The sequence below is a fragment of the Phyllostomus hastatus genome, unplaced genomic scaffold (assembly GCF_019186645.2).
Source record: "Phyllostomus hastatus isolate PE091 unplaced genomic scaffold, TTU_PhHast_1.1 phas_scaffold_200, whole genome shotgun sequence".
NCBI lineage: Eukaryota > Metazoa > Chordata > Mammalia > Chiroptera > Phyllostomidae > Phyllostomus > Phyllostomus hastatus.
In genome coordinates, this window is record NW_025334016.1 from 2,479,998 (window position 1) to 2,492,289 (window position 12,292).

The following is a 12,292-nucleotide window of genomic DNA, read 5'->3' on the forward strand; positions in this document are numbered from 1 at the left end:
GTAAGAACTGCCTTTGTATTTTTTATGACTGTTTATATTTTTACTCATCAGAACAAACTAGTACACAGTGGTTTTGAAAAGCATGCATCTTTTTAGCTTGTTTCATTTTCACATCCTCAGATATAAATATATAAAATTGGCCTCAGTTGTTCATCTTTGAAAGTACTCAGGTTGGGACAATACCACATAAGTCGCAGTTTTAAGATGACTGCCAAAATTGGGTTCTAGAAGTTCTTTCAAGAATAGTGAAGAACCTCTCTGAAAGCCTTAAGACAAAAATGCTTTCTACAAGTGGGCTCCTTTTGAAATGAGAGTGATACCTGCTTTTCAAATCAGGGTTTCACTTCCCAAGTATATTTATTCAGTATTCTAAACTAGAAGCTGGGGATGTAACAGTAAACAAAATACCCCTGGAGGTTACCTTCTGTTTCTGTTTGCTTATCCTTCCACCATTCATCCTTGACACCTGAAAACTAAAGCACTAAGAAGTAATCATCTAGCTCAATATATCTGTTTCATTTCTAGGAACTTCAGAAAGGCTGTATTCTGTCTTGCTTACTTGCCCTTTCAAGGTTCAGTAGGGTAACTGAGGTTGTTATGCCGACCATTGTGAAAAGATAATACTCTTTGTGTGTCAAATCCAAGCAAAGGCCATGTTTGAATGTGTCTTTATAAATTGACATGCTGGTAAATTAGTAAAAAGGGTAAGCTTCTTTGGCACTTAAACATGTTGTAAGTTTTCATTTTCCCGAAGGAGTAGAATTATAGGTTTGGGAAAGTACTCTTCTATCATGTTGTTTTCCCAAGAAGTGAAAAACACCACTAAGTATTGCCATAGAAAAGTGTGACATGTCATTTCTTATTTAATTAACCAATTTTTTTCCTTCTATATAGTAATAGTTTGAATAGTGCTTAATTAAGCATGTTGCCTCTTGAAGACTATGGGGCAATTCACCACCACTAGTATAACTATAATATTATTTACTATATGTGGCATAAACAATTATAAACCCTGGAGGTAACATTGGAGATATGTGAGGATATTGAAAGAATCTCCTAATAATGGGAAGACTGCATTATATTTTGAGAACAGGAAGTTTTGAGACATATTACAACTCTGTACATTTTGGTTCATTAACACATTTATGAATCTTCTCTCCCACACATATCCCAAAATATTACATATCTTTATTTTACCCAATCCTATTTTAGCCGTCAGTTTTTATTTTTTGTTCCATTTGTAACTTGATAAGTAAGAACAGAAATTTAATAAACCAGCCAGAGAAAGACAAATACCATATGATTTCACTCATATGTGGAATGTAATGAACAAACTGAACTAACAAGGAAAACAGAAACAGACTCATAGATGCATAGCAGATGATAACTAGTCAGGGGAAATTAGGGAGTGGAGGGATTGAGCAGAAAAGGAAGAAGGACTCATTGACATGGACAACGGTGTGGTGATTGCTGGGGGGAAAGTAGGGCAAGGGGACTAAATGGTAATGGGAAAAATACAATAAAGATTAAATAAAAAGTTAAAAAAATGAAATAAAAAGCAGAGATTCCACATCATATATTCCCCTGTGATTCTTCAGGTAACTGACTACACTCTTAAGGTTATAGTTTTCACTTTCTGATATCTTGAAAAAGAGAGTCCTTTGTTAGTCTATGCTAAATTGCAACTCCTCCATGGCAATTTATGTATTTAACTTCCTTTGACACACTAATATTTTATTTTAGTCAAGGTAGTACTCAAATTGTTTCAATTTCTGTAGAGAGGAAATGTCAATTTCACTGCAAAAATATGTTTGTGATTTATAACCATATTAAGGAAACACATGAATAAAAGAAAAAAAACATCAGTCTTAAAGCCTTTCTCTGCTAATTCCATGGGCTATTATAATAATAATTGTTACCACCCTCTCCACCTCACAGGGTTGTGGTGAGGGCTGCCAATGATAAGATGAGAGTTTTTAATTTGCAGGTACTTTATGTATTTAAAAAGGGAAGCCGAATTTTAAGTACCTATTTCATGCATAGAAAAATCATGCTTAATTATGTCTTCAAATAAGCATTTTAGGGAAATGGGATCTGCATGTGTGGATGCAGTACTTTCTGGATCACCTAAGTGGTAAAAAACAAAGTGTATGGTTTTTATATTCTAGATCCAATCCTGACTATAGTATTTGTGCCTCAGAAGGTTCTGATTTATTGAGGCTTAGTACATAGTCATAGGTTGTTTTAGCTGGTGAGCTCCTTTTAATGCAAATATTTATTTTGCTTGCTTAAATAAGGAATTAAGGTGCCAGTAATGCAAGAAAAGGAGTTAGTAGTCTAGGCTGGTGGAGCCAACATGAAATGGGGAATAAAGTATTTTTGCTTGAGTTTGGTCTGTACTTAATTTAGGCCTCAGAACTATATGACATATAGTGATAGAAATATACTGTAGATTGCATATAAGGCCTCCCTTTTGGGACCTCAGTTATTTATTCAACACTATACCAAATTAATAGCTAAATGAGTAAGCCTCAGCTTCACCAAGGCCATGTGACCTTGGCATAAACTTGGCAAGGAAAGCAAATGAGAAGACAGGCAAAAGGGTGGGTGGGTGAAAACTTGCTTCAGCTCAGCATTTCAGTGAGAGTTGTAGATGTATGTTCAATGCTGCTAAGAACCACACATCTTACTCATGGTATTTATTGCTTCCTGGGATCTCTAATTACCACCCCCCCAATTCAGCAACTTCTTGTCTTCTTCCTCTTTAAATAGTTACACACTGATATGGTTTTTTTCCCTTGTGTGCTTAATCATGTGACCTTTCACCTGGGCAAGCAGGTTTTCTCCTTATCTCTTCCATCCATGTCCATTGGTAGCTAAGAGCTTCAGGGTCAGTAAAGGCCAGATTCCACTCTAGACAGAAGGACTGACCTCAAGGTCAGCAGCAGAAGGTGTTGGACTGGTTCTTTAGCCAGATCACAGGTCCAGCCCAACTCACCCCATGTTTGATGTGCATGAGAGTAGAATGGCAGCTCCATTTGTCCTGCTTCTCCCAAAAGAAACCCAACCATTTTATTTGTACTGTGATGGGGAAAAAAGTGGATGATAGTATTAAATATCTGGGCCTCCTGCATTATTACAAATTTCATACTGGGGGGTGCTCTCTCCTGGTTTCCTTAATTGAAAGTGATAATAAATTGAGGCCTGATAGATGATGCCTTTAGAGTTTAAAAATACTTGTTTTTTTTTTTATTTTCTTAAAGTGCTGGATCTTGTCATTTCCACCTAGAATCTTCCACAAATGGCAGTCTTTTGTCTGCAGAATTTCCTGCATCATCTTTGCCTTTGTGTACCTATGAACTTACCCTTCTGAACTGAATTTGAAAAATTATATAAAATGAAAACCAAATCACCTGTATTTTTGTTCTTTGTCGGGGATTTGTTGGTGAGCAGTGTGGTTAAAAGAGCAGACTATCTTTTCTTTTTCTTTCTTTCTTTTTTTTTTTTTTGCCTTTCTCCTCTCTGTACAATATGGAGGAAGAACAGGGAGAAAAGATGAAGAAGGCTTGACTGGAAACAGTTTGCAAGGACTTCCTGTTTGTTTCCTCTTTGGTTTTTCTTAGTTTCTGTAGGAAATTGTGCGTACGTGTGTGCAAGCGGGAACGAGACAGAGACACTGAGCAGTGAAAGGGACTGATGGACTTAGGAAAAGTCAGTATCACATATGAAATAAACCCAACATTTAGCTATTAGATATATCTGAGTGAACGCATAGATGCAAGTACACATTCATTAATGAACGGGTCTCCATTGTGTGTTGAGTGCTCTCTAATAAATTAGCACATAATTAATGAGGGCTCTAGTTACACTTCTAGTGTATATCTTAGGCATTAATTTTCATTAAAACTTCTTCTGTCAGGGTAAAGCCATTAGCGATTTGTATAAGATAACAGATGTGAGCTTCACAAATACAGCTGTAAGTGAGCCATATAAATAATTTTTTTAATTTTCTAGTAGCCACATTAAAAAAGTGAAGGCAAACAGGTAAAATTCATTTTCATTATATATTTGATTTAACTCAGTATATTTAAAATATTATCATTTCAACATGTGCTCAATATAAAATTATTGCACTATTTTACATTTTTTGTACTGAGTCTCCAAAATCTGATGTATATTTTACACTCACTGCTCATCTCTAATCAGACTAATCACATTTCCAGTGTTTAAGAGCCAAATGTAGTTTGGCTAGTATATTGGATAGCACAGGGCTAGCATCCCACTGCTGTTTCACAGTAATAATAGGGTCTTCCTACAGCTTATGTGTGTTTTTGTTGTTACAAAAGAAAATGTAAACAGAACACTGTATGTTTTTTGAGTACTGCAGTGTTTCCCCAAATGCAAAACACTAGTACCAAGAGCTTCCCTGTGGAAAAAATATGTTCTATGATTAAATAAGTTAGAAAAATTCTATTATTTTACCCCTCTTTGGAGATTTACATGATGCATGAATATATCACAGACACTTAGAAAACTGTCTTGAGTAGAGAAACCTGTTTGAGGTTGTTGAGTTCTGTCTCTGGTAAGGTTCAACCTCCTGATTGTACTGTTGCCTAGCTACCACTATAAAAACATGCTTAGTCTGACATGGTACATTTATGATGTGCTTATAATATTTATTTTTTCTAAGTACCCCTCCCCCCTTCCCATACCCAGGTCCAGGCCCATTAAAGATACAACAATGGGTCTGAGCCAGAGTATTAAACCTACTAAATCTTGCTCTCAGACCTGAGATCATTCTTTACTACACTTTTGGGGACAGGAATTTTGGAAATTGCCACAAGTGTCTCTAAGTAAGAAAAACACTGCGTCTTCCCTTCTTTTCCTATTCTTTTTGGAGCCTATCTCTACTTAGCCTTTGTATTCAGAATCACCCTAGAGCCAAATATATGTTCTTGTTCTGGAACCACCTACTAAATTGAAAACAGCAGATGGCTGTAATGTCTTGCACATGGACATTTATCTTCAAAAAAGTCCCTAAATGCACACCTTGCTCTCATTTCAGAAATTATGAGCACTCTAAAGAGATGAGGGGAGAAACATCTGGATGTGCATACCTGGGTGTAAACATAGAATACAGTTTCTTAAGTAGAATAATACCATCCTGCTGACACTTTCTCTCTTTTTTTTTGTATTTTGTGTGTGGTATTGATTTACAGTGCTTTAATGTGTACCATTTTTGTCAAGCGTGTAGAGCAACATTAACTTAGCAATCAGTTTAAAGAAGATATAGATTAGACTTGACAACTGTCAATCTTTAGCAAATGATCTTTTTGCATTTGTTTTAGTGGGACATCTGATGCTGACCCTGTTTTGTTTTATAATCTGTGTTTATGTGGCAATTACCAGTTAAAAGTAACTTCTGTTGCTGAATTTGGTCCAAGTTGACTATAGTAACCTTTATATGTGGATGCATTCAAGTCTGAAGCTTGATTAAAATGATTAGTTTTGTCTCATTTTTTAGGACTTTAGTATTTCAATATCAAAGATGCCTTCTGAAAATGCAAAGTTTACCATCAGTTTTATGTAGACTGCCCAGGAGTAGGAGTGGAACATTCTAAGTGCCAAAGTTTGGTTTTAGAATCTGATAATGAAAGGCAGCCTATTCTCTAAAAAGGTAACAGCTTTACCAACTTTGAACATCTGTGATAGCTCTGCTTGGAAAGGAAGTCAGATTTTTAATCCCATGGATTTAGTCGCGCTAAATTTAAAAACATTTAAAAATGGGTTTCATAGTATCCAAAGATTATGGGAAACTTTGCAAAGTCATATACAGGAATAGTCAAAGACCCCATGTCAGTTTCAGAATGTGCATTTCCCAAGCGAATAGAATTTACTTCACCAACAATATTTTTTGCACAATTCATAATACTTACAGAAGTATAATTGTATCATTAGAGGAAAAAAGCTCATTTTCCTAATGATATTTTTTACACTCACTAGTAAATTAGTGCAATTCCTTTATTATTTTTGGGGGGGATACAAAAGAGTAATCAGTCAATAGAATACAATTGCTTATTCCTAATAATATCTAGAAATGAATACATACTATTAAAGTATTATTGAATTTTGAAGAACTGCTCAACAAATTAGTATTATTAATAAAATTGTACTCTTTGCAGTAGTTTGCCTCAGCACAAATGCAGTTAAAACATAAATTTATGAAAAATACATCACATAATAAAGATTAGTTATTGCTTTAAAATCATACTAATTTCTATTAGCATTAAATCCAATACCATTTATTTGTAGTGTATAAATTTTGAAAGTCTTGCCCACAAAACAAGAGGCTTCTTCAAAAATGCCTTTTTGCCAAAAACAGGTTCTATGACCCCTTGCTAATTATTATATTTCTTTAGGGGTACTGTGAGGCACTTTCAAAGACATATCTCTAGCAGTTAGGTCTAAATATAGAGCAGAACATTCAGTCAGATATTTTACTATATCACAAAATGTTGTAGTACTGTATTTTATAATAAAAACAAATTCTCAAGTGTTCTAGTATGTTACATATTATTAGACCAAAAAAAAAAAAACAACCCACACACACTTTCTCTAAGTCTATTATTGTGTACATAATATCTTTTAAAATGGTGGGTATTTCAGTCCTAGGAAGAAAGTATAATACAATACGTGGTTTTAAATTGATCTTTAGTCAATATCCATTTATGTATTTGACAGGGAAACTAGCAATCATAAGCTCGAATGTATGCATTTTTTTCTCAAAGACAAAAAGGCAAATGATAATACATAAAGTTATGGTCACTGGGGCAAGTTAGCTGGTGTGCACACTGACAAGGATCAACGTGCAAAAGCTCATCAGACTTTAGCTTTTGTTATTGTTTATTCCTCGAGGGGACAGTGCTGCAGTCAGTTGATGTTGCCTCTCCTTCACGTGGGGATTTTGCTCACAGCCACTTCATGGTGTAATGAAATTTCTGTAGAAGTAGGATTGAGTCAGAAGCTTAGAGAGGCACCTTACTGTTTTTAAAACTGCTGTTACAATGTTCTAAACACTGTGATCTTTCAAAATGTGTTTTCTGTATTAGGTTTGTACCATAGAAAATAATTTGCTGTAAACTGGACTCTGTGTTTAAAGTGATGTTATTTATTGACTTATAACCACCCCCATGTATGTATGGTCTACTTAATAAAATAAAACACATGATAATCCTTTGCCTTAAAATAAAATTTGATGCTAAATGTTGATTGTGCTCTAATGAATAAGTCTAAGCTACAAATAAATGTTTCCTCTGAAGCTTAAGACAGTGTCAAATAAAATATTATAAAATACTCTGTGTAGTGTTGCTGCCTATTCTGTATTTGTGACAGTGTGTGTATCTTGATCCAGGACACAGTGGCCACGGGATTCTATAAATAGACATTAGTAATCCTTTTAGAGAATGGGCCTGGTACCACTCAGCTGTTGGCTGAATCCTCCCCTTAACCCTTATAAATAGATTTTACCAGGCCACACAAGAATGAAGAAAAACAGCTTTTCATGTTTCCTCCTTTTACAATATTTGTCTTGATTCCTACCGAATCTTCAGTCTATTTGTGATGAGATCATTTTCCAAAATAGAAAAATGCTCGAGATTACTGCAGATTGATGGAATCACACAATTTCAGCAGGGAAAAAGGATTGTCATTATTAAAGTCTAATCCCTTGGAACAGGTTAGGACCTGAATTTTAGAGATTTAGTAGCCTGCTTAAGCTCTAAGGGACAAGGTGGGTTGAGCTCATCCTGATGCCCAGAAGATTATCACAAATTCAGTGAGTGGAAAGGAATTGTGTTAGCCTTGGGGCTGGCACACACCAGCACGGCCAGAAAACAGTTTCCTTATTTGGCCTTGGCCTTTGCCCTGAGTTAGTCAGTTATAAAAGAATAGATTTTGTAGACAGTTCTTTTGGGAGAGATGGTGTTGGCTCCTAAGGATTATGTCTGGTGCTCTTCCACCATTAGAAGCAATGCTTCAGACGATTATTTGAATAGCTGAAGGGCATGCTTACTTGGCCCAGTGAAAACGTAATCCTGGGGGCATGCCAATGTACTTGTACTTTGAAAAGTATCTGTGTGGTCAGGGTACTTTCAGAGGACCTAAAATGCAGGCCCTTTGAGGATTTGGCTGTTCCCTAGGCCCAGAAAATAGAGACTGGGCTGGAAAAGCTAACAATAGGCTCCATTGGTTGCAGTTTTTCAGAAGGTTGTGAACTGTTTCTAACGCGAACGTCGACCAAGGGGCTCTAGGACCCAGCGGCTACGCGCAGGGCCAGTAGGGCCTGGGAGGCTTTGGGGCCCCTCGCGGGCCGTTGCTGGGTGCGTGTTCTCAACCCATCCCAGGACCCTCACGGCAGAGACGCCTCAGGCACTCTGGCGCGAGGGCGGTGCACGCCGTGCGTGGGCGTGTCCGAACAGGCCTCACTCCCCGCCTCCTCGCAACTGGATAGGTCGCCCCCAGGATCCGCTCCAGCGCGTGGGCCCCGTGCCCTAGGCGGGTAGCGCAGAGCGCGGGAGCCGGCGGCCGGGCTGGCCGGTAGACCCTCGGGCCGCTGCCGCAACCGCTACAGTCACAGCGTCCGCCAGGGGTTCGCGCGCCGCTGACGCGCAGAGATGAAATTCCCGGGCTCGGTGCTGGCGTCCGTGTTCCTGTTCGTGGCTGAGACGATGGCGGCGCTATACCTGAGCAGTACCTACCGCTCGGGCGGGGATGGCATGTGGCAGTCCCTGACGCTGCTTTTCTCGCTGCTGCCCTGCGCGCTAGTGCAGCTCACACTCCTCTTCGTGCACCGCGACTTCAGCCGTGACCGGCCGCTAGTGCTGCTGCTGCACCTGCTGCAGCTCGGGCCCCTCTTCAGGTGCGTGCGGGACCACGGGCCACCGGCCACAGACACGGCCTCTTCCCTAACCCGCGCTGGTCCAGGGCGGGGGGCCTTCCGGGAGGGCGAGTGACTGGAAGGGGGGCTGGGCCCAGGCCAGCCCACCCTCTGTCAGCCCCACGGTTACAGTCCCAGGAATGCGACAGTATCCTGGGATAATGACAGTAAAGCTGGGCGTACTGCGTTCCTGTTAGGTTCTTGACAAGAAATTGCCATCACTCAGTGGAATTTAACTGACAAAAGTGGCAATTTCATGTGGTTCGACGTCCTAAAAATCCAGGCTTTCACTGCAGTCAGGTGAGCTCTGGCAGGATTGGCTTGTGTCGTGACTAACCCTTGGGAAGTGCGTCCTACATCACCATTGCAGCAAAAGCGGGGATAGATTGTTTAATTCATTAAACACGTGGAGTTTATTATGTTCCAGGAACTGTTCTGAGAGCTTTACAAATATTCATTTATTCTATTATCATACATAACTCTAGAAGGCCACACCTCAGTCTTTTTTTCTTGTATGTGGAAACATATGGGGTTGTAGAACTATCTTCCACCCTTGCCTGAGTTATAAACCTAATTGTTGAAGCTGGAACACAAGATGACATGAAGACAAAAACTTGCAGTGTGTTAAGGAAAGAAAAACTCCAGGGACATTTCTGGAAATTCGTTTTTATTAACACAAAGCAAGAGAAATACATGGTAATGAAGTAGACATTGGCTTATCCAAAGACCATGAAAAGAGTTTAAAATGAGATGTTTTGATGTCTTTCATCTCTGTAGGAAAAGCAAAACCAAGGGTTTCTAATTGGATTATGTATAAAGTAATATTGAGCTTGAGAAGTAGGTGAAATTTCACCTGCCAGAAAATTCAGCTATTTTAGCCAGGGACCTGTCCTACCAGGGAGTATCTCCCCCTAATTCCCCTATCCACCCACACATCCACATGCAACACAAAGTCAAGCAGCAAGATAGGTTTTACAGCACACTATAATAAATATTTGCACTTTATATTAAAGACAGCCATTCTAGCTGACACTCAGAATATGGACTTGTAGTTTACACAGTTAGGACAAAGTTGGTGAACAAGTTTTCCAGAAGCTGTGAAATTCTAGAAAGGAAGAGAAACAGGTACGGTGGAGGGAAAAAAAGTTGCTACTGACATCTTGAGGGCAAGGGAAGAGTTGGGGGGGAGGGAAAGAGAGAGAAAGAGAAGGGAGAAAGAGAGGAGAATTTAAAAACTTCTGCAACCAGGAGCCATTAGTGAGAGAGTCCATCCTCTGTGGCTAAGTAGGCCACAGCATCCTGATGGTGTTCCCACTCATTAAAATCAATGTTATCTGAATTTGGACAAAGCACTCATCATTTCTTAACCTAATATCTGAAAACAAAAGTCGTTGTTGGTGATGTTTAACTAAAGTGGAAGAGAAAAGGGAAACTGACATTTCTCAAATGTGTCTTGTGCTTCATGGGTTGTAGGTAGTTATATGCCTCAGTTCACTGAATACTCATCATGAACTACCTAGATGTAATTGTCCCTATTATAGTGCAGGAAAATGAGACCCTACATCGTGTCCACAAAGCCTCTTAGAAATGGGGTAGAGTGAATTATGTTCCCTATACTCTGTGAAAGAAGGCAGAGGAGTGTGGAGTGTATTTTATTAATAGGTTGGTCTTAAGAAAGTTTGGTTATGTTGGTAAAATTTAAAAGCACAACCTAAATAGTCATCCAGATAAATGATAATACCATATCATTTTTGCCATTCATATGTTTCTAAATACTAGGAGTGACCAAAGACAAAGCTAATGATACAATATTATGTATAAAAACAGGATGGGACTTACAAACCTGAGCTCGAGGAAATATACCAAATTAGGAGTGGTAATTTCTGGATGGTGGAGTTCTGGGAGATTTTAATTTTCTCCTGCAAAATATAGAAAGCACATAATTTCCTCCTTTATTTAGTTCTCTACATTTTTCAGTTTAACTTTAACTTTTTAACATAGGCCAGAGAGGTATCTCAGCTGCCAATAAATAGTTTAACTTTATTGAAGAAAGAAAAAGATTGATGCTTTCAGGAGATAACTAGCTATATTAAAAAATTCAACCCCTGAAAAAAACATATTTCAAAAAAATTCTGAATGAGTCATTGTTTTCTTTCAGGGATTTCTTTCAGGGAAAAACAAAATAAACCATAGAAAACAAAGCAATAAACAATCCCCTTCTGTCAACAAGGGCTCTGTCATTCTAATGGAGCTGATTTATTTCAAGGAGATATTGGACTCATGATCTTAGAGTTGAGATGCACAAGATGCAGTTCCAAGCCTCTTAGCTTCCAGATAAAAAAAAATGACACTTTGATGTTGTGTATTAGCATGACTTAATATGTTATTGGAAGTTCTTCCTGCTGACTGTTTGATTCTATTTTAACTCTAAGATTTTTCCATAGAATTGCCCTGGCTGGCATAGCTCAATGGATTGAGCATGGGCTGCGAACCAAAGTGTTGCAGGTTCGATTCCCAGTCAGGGCACATGCCTGGATTGCAGGCCACGGCCCCCAGCAACCACACATTGATGTTTCTCTCTCTCTCTCTCTTTCTCCTTCCCTCCCCTCTCTAAAAAATGAATAAAATAAATAAAATCTTAAAAAAAAGATTTTTCCATAGAATCAATATTATCTGTCTCTCACAAAGGAGAGTCATGGTGTGTTTCTTTCCCTTCCTAATAGATTAGACTTAGTAATATTTTGAAATTGTTTTTGAGAAACTTAGCTCTGTTTATTTTTGGGTGCATACTAACTGGCCCAACACATAGTCTTTTCAGATGAAATGCTGTTTTTGAATTTACTCAGTTAAATTGCATTATATTATACTGTAATAATTATGGGGTAAATACTGCAAATTAGGTCCCACTGCTCTTTTTTAGGGAAGTACCAGATAGGTCCATATTTCATTTATATCAGTCTTATATTTAAAACTAAAGTCACAGTGTATATGGTCGTTTACTCACTCAGGCTGGGTTTTGATGATAAGAGCACAGAATAATGTCTTGAATTTTTTTTAAGTTTAAAGACAGTCTTATTGTGAATGATAAGAGATGTTCTGGAAAACCAGAGGGGGGAAATGCATCTTACCACCAACAACAAAATTTGTTTATTATTTTATAATATGTTAATTTTATAAATTAATTAGGAGAAGGAATGACTATAAATGAGTTACTAGTTCGAGTAACTTTTCTTCATTTTATTTACTGGTATAATGAAGAAAAAATAGCACATGAAAATCTGGGTTTATAAATAAAAGCTAAGAAGTTCTAGTAATATTTTATAGAACAGTGCAGAGTGATTTACCATAGTATTTGTC

The 12,292-nt window shown here is 38.0% G+C and overlaps 1 protein-coding gene across 1 annotated transcript in view; it reads left to right on the forward strand.

Moving 5' to 3' along the window:
* Positions 1-8,402: 8,402 nt before the first annotated feature.
* The window catches only part of XK (X-linked Kx blood group), a 37,073-nt gene continuing 33,183 nt past the window's right edge, over positions 8,403-12,292 (forward strand). Inside the window, exon 1 of the mRNA XM_045860654.1 lies at positions 8,403-8,917. Coding sequence (XP_045716610.1) covers positions 8,673-8,917 — 245 coding nt within the window. The 5' untranslated portion in view covers positions 8,403-8,672. The remainder of the gene's footprint in view (positions 8,918-12,292) is intronic.